Source organism: Hemiscyllium ocellatum, chromosome 5 (genome assembly GCF_020745735.1).
Source record: "Hemiscyllium ocellatum isolate sHemOce1 chromosome 5, sHemOce1.pat.X.cur, whole genome shotgun sequence".
Lineage (NCBI taxonomy): Eukaryota > Metazoa > Chordata > Chondrichthyes > Orectolobiformes > Hemiscylliidae > Hemiscyllium > Hemiscyllium ocellatum.
The window spans coordinates 91,382,945-91,399,048 of NC_083405.1; the positions used below are offsets into that span (position 1 = coordinate 91,382,945).

General features: G+C 43.8%; 1 protein-coding gene across 1 annotated transcript in view; it reads left to right on the top strand.

Moving 5' to 3' along the window:
- malrd1 (MAM and LDL receptor class A domain containing 1) overlaps window positions 1-10,384 on the top strand; it is a 348,342-nt gene extending 337,958 nt beyond the window's left edge. The window contains exons 35-36 of the mRNA XM_060825709.1: window positions 1,724-1,789; window positions 10,259-10,384. Of these exons, the coding sequence (XP_060681692.1) occupies window positions 1,724-1,789; window positions 10,259-10,384 (192 nt within the window). The remainder of the gene's footprint in view (window positions 1-1,723; window positions 1,790-10,258) is intronic.
- Window positions 10,385-16,104: the final 5,720 nt, after the last annotated feature.

A 16,104-nucleotide genomic window follows, 5' to 3' on the forward strand; every position in this document is an offset into this window, starting at 1 on the left:
GGGAGACAGGATGCCAGCTTGCAGAACGCTTCAGACAAATGCTCTAGGTCACACATACCAAACAACCACGTCAACTCCCCCCCCACTCCATCAAGACATGCAAGTCCTGGGCTTCTCCATTGCCAAATTCTCACCACCCGAGGCCTAGAGGAAGAACGCCTCATCTTTCATCTTAGGACCCTCTAACCACACGGGATTGATGTTGATTTCACCAGTTTTGTCATCTCCACTCCCCCCACCTTTTCCCAGATCCAACTCTCCAATTTGGCACCACCCTCCTGAACGGTCCTACCAATCCACCTTCCCACCCAACCACTCCAGCCTCTCTCTGAGCTATCACCACCATCCCCCATTTTCATCTACCTATTACATTCCCAGCTACCTTCCCCCCAGCCCCACCCCCTCCCATTTATCTCTCAGCCCCTTTGGGCCTCCCCCACATTCCTGATGAACCACTTATGCTTGACATGCCAACTGTCTAATCCTTGGATGCTGCCCGACTGGCTCTGCTTTTCCACCACCACACCTTTTGACTCTGATCACCAGCATCAGTGGTCCTCACTTCCTCCGGATTGATATTCCAAACCTGCTTTACCCTCCAACTTCACATCGTGCTTAAAGGCAATTTAGGGCCTACTTGTTTCTATTAATATTTTTGTTTGAACACTCAGGTAAGTGACTTCCCTAGGTACTGTTTTAAAGTAATTACTTAGATGGCACATGTGAAAGTCCTCTTTAAAGAACACTTTTAAATCAAATAGGTTGTCAGTTTTGTTAAAATGACAAATATTGGTCTGTCTTGATGTGGTTTTACCATTGACTGTGCCATTGATTGTCAGCAGATAGATAATTATTCCAGTGATTCATTTCAGCTGTCTATGTTGTTTCCAATTCATAATGCTGGGTTCACACTTCTTCAAGGCAGTTCTCCTGCACAGTGTGCACCTAAATTCAATATTTAAAACAAGCAGGGTTTCCAATAATAATACTTTTAAAAAGTCAATCACGGTTCTTTCCATCTCTTGAAATAAAGGAAAAGATTCTCATGCTGGGTATAAGCTTACTGTATTTCTAAGCCCATAAATTGCTGACTGCTTTGAGGCTCAACATTGATTCTTATTGTTGATCTTGGCTCCAGACTCTGATCACTACCCTATAATCCTTCTTGGAATATGAGTATGTATGGATGTTTCATAAGGGCCAGGCAGAAAGGTTGCTATGGTGCCTTCCATGCTCAATACACAGGTCACAATCACTGTCTAAGTTTCCATACGAAAAATATTCACAGGGGGTCATAACTGCCTGTGGAAGTACAGCCAAGCAAGTACCTGTACTTTCTGAAGAGGAAGAAAATTGAAAGTGAAAATGGCATCTCTGAAGATAAAACATGCTGTTTAAATGTCATTGGCTTGTATCAGACTACCAAAATAAAATCTATTCAACCTTACATTTAATCAATATCTACAGGATACAAATAACCCTAATTACAACTGGCAGGGTCCATGGAAAAAATATGTCTTAGTTAAGACTTGTTATGTTCACAAGACAAATGTTTCTTTCTGTATGAATAGTGTCCTGGGACTTGTCCAGTTTTATTCAATAAAATTGTGATTAGTCATGTTATTCCATGGTGTTTGTTTTCTTGACAGTTCTCAGTGTGAAACGTGCAATGTATTGACTGTTTGCCAAAGCAGTACTGTTCTCTTGTGCTTTCTTTTTTCAGTTTGCTGTTGAGGACCTTCTGACTCGTCCATCTATCAGTGTTTATCCCTGGCACACTTCATACAGGGTAAGGTCAGATCTAGCTATGGACAAATATGATTGTGCCCAGTTCGGAGAAAAAATGTTCCATAATTTACCTCATTACTACTAATAATGCAATGATGATGGTATATAATTGTATTAAATTATCTGTTCAGAAACAAATATTAAAATGAAATTTATTTCACTTGTCTTGGCAAGAGGATCTGACAATATTTTACCATGAATTGCCAGATTTCTCAGATCCATAAATCACTTAAGTCGCAAACCTGATGTCAGGCTGATTTCCAGGTCGTGAACCCATATGTTAGCATGAGGAGACTTGGGCTGCAATTTTCCCAGAAGAGTAGCTCATATTAAGCAGCTGCCTCCAGTGCAATCCCAGGAAGCTGGGAAAATATCATGGAGCCAGGCCGATACACGTTTTCCCATTTTCCAGTAACCTTTAAAATCTCTAAATCTGCCATATGTTGCTGGGAAAACACAGTATGCCAAAATCGATGAAACTGATTTGGTAATTAATAAAATCAGTGTTCTGGCACTTTTGGTAGCGAAATCTGGATTTGCATTTAGCATGTTGTCATTGTTGATCACTCATATTCCTTTCATTTTGTAATTTTAAGGAGCTTGTGATCTGGAGAAAGAGTGACATAAACATTCATTCACACAAAACGCAAAACAGCACACCAGTCCCCCCACCTTTCACTCCACACACTCTGTATGCCGTTTCCATACTTTGTATGCCTCTGCATGCTCACCATTCCCCAAACCCATTTCACTTTCCATGTCAACTCAGTCCTCCACCCTTCTTATGCTGAATGCCACCTTTTGCCACCCCCACCCAACCCTATCCTCATTAACTCATGCCATTACCTATGCACCGCAGTTTCATGATGCCCCCCTCCCCCGACAGGTGGAACTCCTGGCCACTGCCTGAACCTCCTGGGATTCCTGGCACATTCTTCAAATAGTGGCAGTCTGCAACTTACTGTCATAGTGTCATAGAGATACACAGCATGGAAACACACCCTTTCATCCAAATAATGCAGGCCAACCAGACATCCTAAACACATCTAGTCCCTTTTGTCAGCATTTGGCCCATATCCCTTCCTATTCATATACCCATCCAGATGTTTTTCAAATGCTGTAATTTTACCAGCCGCCACCACTTCCTCTGGCAGCTCATACCATACACGCAGCACCCTCTGCATGGAAATGTGGCATCTTAGGTCCCTTTTAAATCTTTCCTCCCTCACCTTAAACCTATGCCCTCTAGTTTTGGACTTCCCTACCCTAGGGATAAGACCTTGCCTATTTACCCAATCCATGCCCATCATGATTTTATAAACCTCTATAAGGTCACCCCTCAACCTACGATGCTCCAAGAAAAACAGCCCCAGTCTATTAAGCCTTTTCCTATAGCTCAAACCCACCAAACCTGGCAACATTCTTGTAAATATTTATGAACCCTTTCAACCCCTCTGTATAATCCCTGTTAATTGCTTCAGCCATACCAGACAGAGAGAAATTGGCACCCCACTTTGCCAAGCGGGACCTGGAGGTCACGGAGGAGGGGTGGGTGGGGGTGGGGTGTAGCTGTGGTTGAGGAGGATGCATGTGTTTGCCCTGAGTTATGGGTGACTAGTGATCAAAATGGAGGGCCTGATGGGGAAGCTATGAGCTGGAGTCATCAGGTTAGTGCTCCTACTTTCATGTCAAACTATATCACCATTTTGTTATTATCAGGTGGATGGGAGAATAGGAAACTGCATTTCAGTGAAGTGAGATGAGATCATGTTAATATTTGTACTTTAACCTTTTGCCGCTCACTAGTGAGAATCTCCTTTTGCCATTCAACAGTTGTTTGCAAAATGGGACTTTTTGCTCTCACCATTAAGAAGCTCCTCCCTGCTAATCTCACACAATTCATGTATCGCATCAGGCCCAGATGACTTAGTGGGATTAGGCTCCATTAGTTTCCTAAGTATTTTTCTCTGGTAACAGTTATTGTATTTTTTTCTTTTCCTCTTCCTTTTGGCCTTTGAATATTTAGTAATTTTGGAATGCTATTAATGTCTTCTACTATGAAGAATGATGCAAAGTATTTACTCAACTCCTCTACCATTTCCTGTTCCCTGTTATTACTTCCGCAGCCCCATTTTCTTTGGCTTATCTCTTCCTTTCTATATTTCTATATTTAAAGGAGCTCCTGCTGACCATTTTGATATCACTTACAAATTCACTCTTTAGTTTTTGATAGTTTTTGTCAGTTTTAAAAAATTCTCAATCCTCCAGCTCACCATTAATCTTTGCAACATTGTATGTTTTTTTTCTTTCAATTTGATGCTATTCATAACCGCCTGGTTAACCATGGTTAGCTTTTCCCCCTTATAGAATCTTTCTTCCTATCTGAGCTACAGGTATATGTTTTTCCTGTGGACCTTGAACTATCTTCTTAAATCTTCCATTGCTCTTCAGGCATCTTCAAAACTCCTTTCCCAGAGTCTAGATTAGAGTGGTGCTGGAAAAGCACAGCAGATAAGGCAGCATCCGAGGAGCAGGTAAATCACGCTTCGGGCAAAAGCCCTTCATCAGGAATAGAGGCAGGGAGACTCCAATGTGGAGAGATAGATGGGGGAGGGGAGGTGGGGCTGGGGAGAAGGTAGCAAAGAGTACAATAGGTGAGTGGAGGTGGGGATGGAGGTGATAGGTCAGAGAGGAGGGTGGGGGAAGGTAGCAAAGAGTACAACAGGTGAATGGGGGTAGGGATGAAGGTGATAGATCAGAGGGGAGGGCGGGGAGGATAGTGAGAAGGGAGATTGGCAGGTAGGACAGGTCATGATGACAGTACTGAGCTGGAAGGTTGGAACTGGGGTGAAGTGGGGGAAGGGGAAACGAGGAAACTGGTGATGTCCACATTGATGCCCTGCGGTTGAAGCATTCCAAGGCGGAAGATGAGGCGTTCTTCCTCCAGGTGCCGGGTGGTGAGGGAGCGGCGGTGGAGGAGGCCCAGGACCTTCATGTCCTTGGCAGAGTGGGAGGGGGAGTTGAAATGTTGGGCCACGGGGCAGTGATTGGTGCGGGTGTCCCGAAGATGTTCCCTGAAATGCTCTGTGAGGATGTTCCTTTCCCAGTCCACCCCAGCCAGCTCAGCTCTTCTTAATTTGTAGTTGCCTTTATTTAAGCTTAACTGTTTCTGACCCAGGTTCTTCTCTCAAAATAATGCTAAATGCTACCATGTTATGGTCATTGTTTTCTTCTAACAATAAGTATTGAACTGCCTCATTACACATCATGAGAGTTCAGAGAGTTTGGGTTTGGATTATATTTGGAGATAGAAAGGTTCAAGGTCATGGCGAGATTTGAAATCAAGGATGAGAATTTTAAAATCAAGAGATTGATTTTAAAAGACAAGGAGCCAACAAAGATTAGCAAGAACATAAATGAGGGGTTAATATGTGCATGTTAGGACTAAGGCTAAAGTGCATAGTGTAGTCAAGTCCAGAGGTAACAAAATGATGAATAAGGATTTTAGCAGCAGATAAGAAGGTGAAGGCCTAGTGATAAAGTTGCTCGGCAATTAATCAGAAATAATGAGAGGATGACGGCTGGGTGGGATCATCGCGAGGCTATTAATCAGAAACCTAGGTAATATCTTAAAGGCCCAGATTCAAATCATAGAACATAGAACATAAAACAATACAGTGCAGTACAGGCCCTTCAGCCCTCGATGTTTCCCCGTCCTGTGAAACCAATCTGAAGCCAATTAAACCTACACTATTCCATTCTCATTCATATGCCTATCCAATGACTATTTAAATGCCCTTAAAATTGGCAAGTCTACAACTGTTGCAGGCAGTGCGTTCCATGGCCCTACTACTTTCTGAGTAAAGAAACTACCTCTGACATCTGACCTATATCTATCATCCCTCAATTTGAAGCTATGTCCCCTCGTGCTATCTATCACCATCCTCAGAAAAAAGGCTCTCATTGTCCACCTGACCCAACCCTCTCATTATCTTAGATGTCTCAATTAAGTCACCTCTCAACCTTCTTCGCTCATGAAAACAGCCTCAAGTCCCACAACCTTTCCTTGTAAGACCTTCCTTCCATAGCAGGCAACACCCTAGTAAATCTCCTCTGAACCCTTTCCAAAGCTTCCATGTCTTTCTGATAATACGGTGACCAGAACTGTACGCAATACTCCAACTGCGGCCGCACCAGAGTTTTGTACAGCTGCAACATGACCTCGTGGTTCTGAAACTCAATCCCTCTACTAATAAAAGTTAACACAGTATGCCTTCTTAACAGCCCAAACAACCTGGGTGGCAACTTTTAGGGATTTATTTACATGGACACCACAATCTTTCTCCTCATCTACATTACCAAGAATCTTCCCATTCACCCAGTACTCTGCATTCCTGTTAGCCCTTTTGAAGTGAATCACCTCACACTTTTCTGCATTAAACTCCATTTTCCACCTCAAAGCTCCCCAGAAAATCTGAGGATAAATCGCATCCAACCCGGGGGATTCATCTATTTTCACATATTCCAGAATTTCTAATACCTCCTCCTTGTGAATCTCAATCCCATCCAGTCTAGTAGCTTGTTTCTCAGTATTCTCCTCAACAACATTGTCTTTTTCCAGTGTAAATACTGATGAAAATATTCATTTAGCACTCCCCTATCTCCTCTGACTCCATGCACAACTTCCCACTACTGTCCTTGATTGGCCCTAATCTTACTACAGTCATTCTTTTATCTCTTATGTACCTATAGAAAGCTTTAGGGTTCTCCTTGATCCTATCCGTCAACAACTTCTCATGTCCCCTCCTTGTTCGTCTTAGCTCTCTCTTTTGGTCCTTCCTGGCTACCTTATAACTCTCAATCGCCCTAACTGAGCCATCATATCTCATCCTAACATAAGCCTTGTTCTTCCTCTTGAGAAGACATTCAATTTCCTTAGTAAACCACGGTTCCTGTGCTCAACAACGTCCTCCCTGTCTGACAGGTACAAAATTATCAAGGACACACGGCAGTTGTTCCTTGAATAAACTCCAAGTTTCTATTGTGCCCATGCCCTGCAGTATCCTTCCCCATCCTATACATCCTAAATCTTGTCTAATCATCATAATTGCCTGTCCCCCCGCTGTAGCTCTTGCCCTGTGGTATTTACCTTTCCCTTTCCATCGCTAAAGTAAACATAACTGAATTGTGGTCACTATCACCAAAGTGCTCCACCTACCTCTAAATATAACACCTGGCCAGGTTCATTATCCAGTACCAAATCTAATGTGGCCTCGCCTCTTGTTGGCCTGTCTACATACTGTGAAAGAAAATCCTCTTGCACACAATGGACAAAAACTGACCCATCTGAAGTACTTGAACTGTAGTATTCCCAGTCAATATTTGGGAAGTTGAAGTCCCCCATAACAACCACCCTATCACATTCACTCTTATCAAGAAGCAGTTTTGCTATTCTATCCTCTACATCTGTGGAACTACTCAGGGGCCTATAGAAAACTCACAACAGCGTGACCTCTCCTTTCCTGTTTCTAACCTCAGCCCATGCTACCTCAGTAGACGAATCCTCAAATGTCCTTTCTGCAACTGTAATATTACCATCTTCTCTGTTGTTACTGAAACATCTAAATCACAGAACCTGCAACAACCATTCCTGTCCCTGCTCTACCTATGTCTCTAAAATGGCCACAACATCAAAGTCCCAGTCCCTTGCTGCAAGTTCACCCACCTTATTTCAGATACTTCTGGTGTTAAAATAGACACACTTCAACCCAACTTTTTGTGAGCTAGTGCCCTCTGTGATCCTGAAACATTATTTTGGACTTCCCTATTCTCAACCTCCTCTGTACTTGAACCACAATTTAAGTTTCCATCCTCCTGCTGAATTTGGTTAAACCCTCCCGAAGAGCATTAGCAAATATCTACCACAGGATATTGGTACCCCTCTGGTTCAGGTGAAGACCATCCTGTTGGGAGAGGTCCCACCTTCCCCAGAACGAACCCCAAATATCCAGGTATCCAAAACCCTCCCACCTGCACCATTGCTGTAGCCACATGTTCAACTCCCCTCTCTCTCTGTTCTTCATCTCGCTAGTATGTAGTACGGGCAACAAACTAGAGATAACAACTCTGTTTGTTCTAGTTCTAAGCTTCCACTCTAGCTCCTTGAATTTCTGCCTTAAATCTTCATCTCTCTTCCTATGTCGTTGGTGCCTATATGGACCAAGACTTAGGGCTACTCCCCCTCCCCGCAAGGATCCTGAAAACATGATCAGACCCTGGTACCTGGGAAGCAACACCCCAACCATGAGTCTCTCTTGTTCCCACAGAACCTCCTATCTGTCCCCCTAATTATAGAGTTCCCAATGACTAATGCTCTGCTCCTCTTCCCCCTTCTCCTCTGAGCAACAGGGACAGACTCTGCGCCAAAGACTTGTGCCCCACTGCTTTCCCCTGGTAAGTAGTCCCCCCCAACAGTATCTAAAGCGGTACACTTGTTGTTGAGGGGAACGACCATTGGGGATCCTTGCAATACCTGCTGGTTTCCTTTCCATCCCCTGGCAGGAACCCATTTACCTTTTTCTTTTACCTGAGGTGTGACTACCTCCCTGTAACTCTTCTCAATAACCCCCTCCGCTTTCCAAATGATCCAAAGTTCATCCAGCTCCAGCTCCACAGATCACAGATGGTAGATTTTGAACTCAATAAGAATCTGGAATTATGAATCTAATAATGAAATCATTATGGATTGTTGAGGAAAAAGCCAAGCTGGCATCCTTACCTGGTCTAGCCAATGTTTGACTGCAAACCATAGCAATGTACTTGGCTCTTAACTGCCCTCTGAGCAATTAGGGCTTCTCTATAAATGCTGGGCTAACCAGCGAATGAATTAAAATATCAGCTGACGCTAAGGCAAAATCAGGTGATGTCATGAGGGTCAGAAATAGGCAATCTCAATGATAGAAGGAATTTGTGGTTGTAAGTCCAAATTCAAAAATTACACAAAAGTTACAAACAGTCTTGCTAAGTCTCGAACTGTTGGCAGGAAAGAGGTGAGAAAATAGGTAGCTAGGAATTGGAGTTTGTAGTAGAAGCTGAAAACAATTGCTTCAGCCATCCCAATATTAAACCATGGAAAATGCTACTCCCCCAGTATTAAATGGGAGATAATCATTCTGATAATTTAATTGTTGGAGCTGCACAGATCCAGAGAAGTGAATTCCATTATCTGCAGTGGATAACTTTTCCTAGCTCCCCAAAACCTGTCCACCATCTACAAGGCACGAATCCGGAGTGTGATGGAATACTGCCAACTTTTCTGGTTCAGTGCAGCTCTAACAGCAAGTAAAGAGGAGGTGAGTTTTATGGGTAATATGATCTCAATGTGGACACTAGGTAAGATAAGAGAGAAACTGCAGGCGGGTTGATGGTATCAATCCTTGTGACCAAAAAGCTTCTTGCATTTAATTTTGGAGGTGAGGTGGGAGAGACAAAACTCAGAGTTCTAAGAAGAAGATTTGCAGTAGAAAAAAAACAGCCAGGATTTACCTTCACATTCCATAGTGAGCTGTTCTGGTAAATACAAGCAGTGTTTCGTGGTTCACTCCGATGTAGTGGTCAATGGCAACAGCAGTTTTCCCACCATACAATTCTATGCCTCTTCAATTTAGAGAAGTAGAAATGGGGTTCATTCCAGTAAGTCAGAGAGAGTAATTATTTCATGAAGACTAGACCATCAAAGCTGGAGCTGAAAGTGTAACTAGGCATATCAGAAGCTGCAGAAATATACAGCTATCTGAAGAGTTATTTGACTTGCTTTGATTTATTTATTTACTGCTGTCACATGTACTGAGATACAGTGAAAAGTGCTGTTTTGCATGCTCTACAGGCAGATTGTAGCATATAAAGTGCGTTAGGGCCGCAGAACAGAGTGCAGAATACAGTGTTACAGCTGCAGAGAAGGTGCAGAGAGAGAGGTCTGTTCAAAAGTCTGGGATTTTGTTGCAAAAATGCAAGTGAATTGGAAGATAGTTGGGTTCTTTTCTCGGGATATAGAAGTAGAGTTTGGAGGTGAGACGTGATATGTGGGTGGTGTGTGAAACAAAGAGTTTTGAACTTGTGAAATCCTGTGAGGAAGCAAAGTCAGGGTGTCTTGCCCACTGTGGCTATGGTTAAAAAAAATGATGATTAACCTGTCTCACTACTGGAAGAAAACGTTAGCTGAGGTAGTTAGGATATGAATGATCACAGTAAAAATCACATGGATTTCATAAACTTGAAAGATTATTTTCTCAAGACTAATCACAATGAATATCAATGATGTCTGATTTTTAAAAAATTATGCTAACAGTACAGTTAGAAAAGAATCAGAATTGAGGCATAATATATTGTTCCTAAATTGATTCAGGCCAGAAGATAATTTAAGAAAAAATGTTTTGAAGTATCAATTTAACATTTCTTTTCATTTTTACAGCGATTCTCTAATGTATCAAATACCCCCACTTCCTTTTCCAACCCTCTGTACGACGATACAACAGGAAACAGGAAGGCATCAGGAGAAAGAATTTCTGGAATTTTGCAAATAGAATCAAATGAATAAATACTGCATCTACCTAGAAAATTATTAATCTTAGAGTTGCATTAAATATCTGATTCTGATGTTGAAAACTTTTCATATGATTCTTATTATAAATTTTTAAAATGCCTTTATGACAAAGCCATATTCTGAGCGAATAAATGAGTTAAACTTTCTCAACATTTGTAAGTTTTGTAAATATTTGGTAAATCTCTCATCTCAGATTTGTCAGCTAAGGAAGTTGTGTTTGAGCACATCTATGCAACATGAGCTGTGACTATTTAATTACCTTGAATTTAATGGTTTCCCTCGCTGATCGTAAATTGAATTGATGTCATGTTTAACGTGAGCAAAGAGGACCATGTTCCATTGTACATATGGAAGGCATCATTAAGATAGGGGTGGAATGAAATAAAACTGTCAGAGGACACAGTTCGGAGAAAAAATATAGAGTTAAATGTATTCAATGTGAAGCTGATTGGATAACATTTTTACAAAATCAGCATACTACTCAATTTGCTGCAATGTGTTATATCACATTGTCACTTAATATGCTCCATTGGGCCATCAACATTCCTTGGCACCAGTTTTATGTGTATTTAGTCATTTTCAATTCTCACAGTCAACCCCCCAGACACCCAACTCACGCATTTGAACATGTTGTATTTTCTATCCTCTACCCATTTTATGATCTGTTCAGGCAACACTCTGTTCATTATAATCGTAATGTACCCTGCCCACTGTAGTCTTTTACTGTGTGTCAACCTCTTCTCTATCTTTCAGTCTCATTGCCTGTTTTGACTTGCTTCATGATGAGCCCAATTCATCCAAATTGGAACAGGGATTGGCAAATGAACAAAAGTATAAAAAGTTAACAGCAATTTTAATCCCAGAGTTGATTCAGGCAGCAAATTCATTTGCAGGTAACAAAAAATATCATGATGAATAAATGTAGATTGGTGTCTTTAAAATTATTTTTAATCAGTCTGTTGGATGTATTACTACATTCGGGGTGGCACGGTGGCTCACTAGTTAGCACTGCTGTCTCACAGCACCAGGACCCGGGTTTGATTCCACCCTCGGGTATCTGTCTGTGTGGAGTTTGCACGTTCTCCCCGTGTCTGTGTTGGTTTCCTCCAGGTGCTCTGGTTTCCTCCCACAATCCAAAGATGTGCAGGGTAGGTGGATTGGCCATGCTAAATTGCCCCGTAGTGTGCAGGGATGTACAGGCTTGCTTGATTAGCCATGAGAAATGCAGGGTTACAGGGATAGAATGCTCTTCATGGGGTTGGTGTGAACTTGATGGGTCGAATGGCCTGTTTCCACACTGTTGGGATTCTGTGATTTGTCTTAAAACATTTCCATAGCCAACATGTCCCGAGGTTGAGTGGAAAAGTGTGGCACTGGAAAAGCGAAGCCTGTCAGGCAGCATCTGAGGAGTAGCTCATCAATATTTTGGACATAGACCCTTCATCAGGAAAAGGCTTATGCTCAAAAAGTCAACCCTCCTGCTCCTCAGATGCTGCCTGACCTGCTGTGCTTTGCCAGCACCACTCTTTTGGACTCTGACTCTCCAGCATTTACAGTCCTCACTTTCTCCTACATCCTGAGGTTGGTATTGAACGAAATGTAGGAACACTATCACTGTAACCACACGACTCCTAAATCAGTGTCATATGGTGGCAAAGACCCTTGAAGTATCAGGCAGTCAGACGTCCTGCCAGTTAGTGAACACAGTCAGTGAAACCATCAGGAATAACTCCAAAGTAGCTCTATTGTCACATGTACTCGCACGAGCACAGTGAAAAGCTTCCAATTCATCACTGATGGCACCATCTTAGGTACAAAGGTACTTAGGCACAGATACTTAAGTACAAATTTCAGGGAAAGAATTGGAAAATTAGAGAAATAAAATGTCCAGTTATTAATCAGCAAAACAGAGAAATACGAGTTCAGAATAACAGTTCTTCCAATCCAAACTGCGCTGGACTTCACTTCACCAAGAGGAGTGCCAACAGTGCGAGATCACAATGAGGTTGGGAGTGCGAGACCACAGTAAGGCTGGGAGTGTGAGATCACACTGAGGCTGGGAGTGCGAGTTCACACTGAGGCTGAGAGTGCGAGTTCACACTGAGGCTGGGAGTGCGAGATCACACTGAGGCTGGGAGTGCGAGATCACACTGAGGCTGGGAGTGCGAGATCACACTGAGGTTGGGAGTGTGAGATCATGCTGAGGCTGGGAGTGTGAGATCATGCTGAGGCTGGGAGTGTGAGATCACACTGAGGTTGGGAGTGTGAGATCATGCTGAGGCTGGGAGTGTGAGATCACACTGAGGTTGAGAGTGCGAGTTCACACTGAGGCTGGAAGTGCGAGACCACACTGAGGTTGGGAGTGCGAGATCAGACTGAGGCTGGGAGTGTGAGATCACAGTGAGGTTGGGTGTGTGAGATGACACTGAGGATGGGAGTGCGAGATCACAATGCCGCTGGGAGTGTGAGATCACACTGAGGCCGGGAGTGTGAGATGACACTGAGGCTGTGAGTGTGAGATGACACTGAGGCTGGGAGAGTGAGATCGCACTGAGGCTGGGACTGCGAGATCACACTGAGGGCGCGTGTGCGAGATCACACTGAGGCCGGGAGTGTGAGATCACACTGAGGCCGGGTGTGTGAGCTCACACTGAGGCTGGGAGTGTGAGATCACACTGAGACTGGGAGTGTGAGATCAGACTGAGGCTAGGAGTCTGAGATCACACTGAGGGTGGGAGTGTGAGATCACACTGAGGCTGGGAATGTGAGATCACACTGAGGCTGGGTGTGTGAGATCACACTGAGGGGGGGGTGTGTGAGATCACACTGAGGCTGGGAGTGTGAGATCACAGTGAGGCTGAGAGTGTGAGATCACACTGAGGTTGGGAGTGTGAGTTCACACTGAGGGGGGGAGTGTGAGATCACACTGAGGTGGGGAGTGTGAGATCACACTGAGGGGGGGTGTGTGAGATCACACTGAGGCTGGGAGTGTGAGATCACAGTGAGGCTGAGAGTGTGAGATCACACTGAGGTTGGGAGTGTGAGTTCACACTGAGGGGGGGAGTGTGAGATCACACTGAGGCTGGGAGTGTGAGATCACAGTGAGGCTGGGAGTGTGAGATCACACTGAGGCTGGGAGTGTGAGATCACAGTGAGGCTGGGAGTGTGAGATCACACTGAGGTTGAGAGTGTGAGATCACAGTGAGGTTGGGAGTGTGAGATCACAGTGAGGCTGAGAGTGTGAGATCACACTGAGGTTGGGAGTGTGAGATCACAGTGAGGTTGGGAGTGTGAGATCACAGTGAGGCTGAGAGTGTGAGATCACACTGAGGTTGGGAGTGTGAGATCACAGTGAGGCTGAGAGTGTGAGATCACACTGAGGTTGGGAGTGTGAGATCACACTGAGGCTGGGAGTGTGAGATCACAGTGAGGCTGGGAGTGTGAGATCACACTGAGGCTGGGAGTGTGAGATCACAGTGAGGCTGGGAGTGTGAGATCACACTGAGGTTGGGAGTGTGAGATCACAGTGAGGTTGGGAGTGTGAGATCACAGTGAGGCTGAGAGTGTGAGATCACACTGAGGTTGGGAGTGTGAGATCACAGTGAGGTTGGGAGTGTGAGATCACAGTGAGGTTGGGAGTGTGAGATCACAGTGAGGCTGAGAGTGTGAGATCACACTGAGGTTGGGAGTGTGAGATCACACTGAGGTTGGGAGTGTGAGATGACAGTGAGGCTGGGAGTGTGAGATCACAGTGAGGCTGGGAGTGTGAGATCACAGTGAGGCTGAGAGCGTGCGATCACACTGAGGTTGGGAGTGTGAGATCACACTGAGGCTGAGATCACACTGAGGCTGAGATCACACAATGGAAGCTGAAAAGTCTGATGGAGGATAAACCACCTGGACCAGATTGACTACGCCCAGATTTCTGCTGGAGATTGTAGGGGTTTGGTGGTGACCTTTCAGGAATTACTATAGTCAAAGAGGGTCCCACTGGACTGGAAAATGTCCCCTGTTTAAGAAGAGAGGGAGTTGGAAGACAGGAAATTATAGGCTGCTAGATTTTAGAACCCATTATTGAGGGTGAAATTGCAGAGTACTTGGATGTACATGGTAAAGTGTCTGAGTCATTTTGACATCATCAAGGGTGGGTCAGGCTTGATAAATCTATTAGAATTCTTTGAGAAGGTAATGAGCAAGTTAAATCCAGGAGAACCAGGGGACCTGATCTATTTTCTGATGGCCTTTGACAAGGTGCTGCAGAAGTGACTGCTAAATAAGACAAGAGCTCACAATGTTAGGGGCGAGGTACTGGTATGGATAGAGGATCAAAGAGGTATTTTACGGGATGGCATCTGGTGACCAGTAGAGTTCCATAGGGGTCAGTATGAGGACATAATCATTCACATTATATATTAATGATCTGGTCAAAGGAACTGAAGGCATATATGCTATTTTGCAGATAACACAAAGATAGGTGGAAGGCCATATAGTTTTGAGGAAGTAGGGGGCCTACAGAAGAACTTGAAGAGGCGAGGAGAGTGGGCAAAGAATTGACAAATGGAATACAATCTGGGAAAGTGTGAGATCTGTACTTTGGGAGGAAGAATAGATGCAGAGGTGGCAGGTGATAGCCGAGTGGTGTTATCGCTGGATTACTAATACAGTGACGTAAGAATGTTTGTAGGGACCTGGGTTCAAATCCCACCACAGCAGATGATGGACTTTGAATTCAGTAAAAAAAATCTCTGGAGTTTAATGATGGCCATGATTCTGGCTCACTAATATCCTTTAGGACAGGAAGGTGTGTGGTGTCATCCTTTACCTGTTCTGGCCTATGGACTCCAGACCCACCGCAATGTGGTTTACTCCTAACTGACCACTGGGTCAAAATGACCAATAAATGCTGGTCTAGCCAGCAATGCCCTCATACTGTGAATTAAAAAAAAGACTTTTCTAAACAGGGAGAAAAATGTTTCAGAAATCTGAAGCTCAAAGGGATCCTATATCAGGATTCTTTTAAGGTTGATTTGCAAATAGAGTTGGCAGTTGGGAAGGCAAATGCATTGTTCGCATTTATTTCAAGAGGGATAGAATACAAGAGCAGGGATATGCTGCTGAGACTGTATAAGGCTGTGAAAGCCAAGTCATTGAGCATATTTAACACAAAGACAGATAGTAAAGGCATCAAGGGTTACAGAGGAAAGGCAGAGGAATGGAGTTGAGAAATGTATCAGCCATAACCAAATAGTGGAATAGGCTCAATGGACTGAATGGCCTGATTCGTGTTTTTTTTTAATAGTCATAAGGTCTATGTCTGAGGGTCTGGTATCACAAGGAGAACAGGAGAGAAGTGTAGCTCAAAGGACACCCCTTCTGTGACTCAGGGTCTACTCTAAGTAGATCAGCTTTCTCAGCATCTCAGAACAGCAGTACCTCATGAGGCACAGTTTGTCACATTAGGTAGTGGCAAACATCTTGCAATCTACTGGAAGAAAACCTGTGGCCAAGTGAATCTGGTGGTGAATGCCTTACCAGTGACTAACTAAATCAGTAGCTCTGCTCCTTCCAGAGGTCACCTGGAGAATTTTGCAGGATCTTGCTGTCAGTGGCACATGACTGGATTTTTTTTCTCTTAGATTACATTCCCTACAGTATGGAATCAGGCCCTTCGGCCCAACAAGCCCACATTGACTCTCCGAAGAGTAACCCACCCA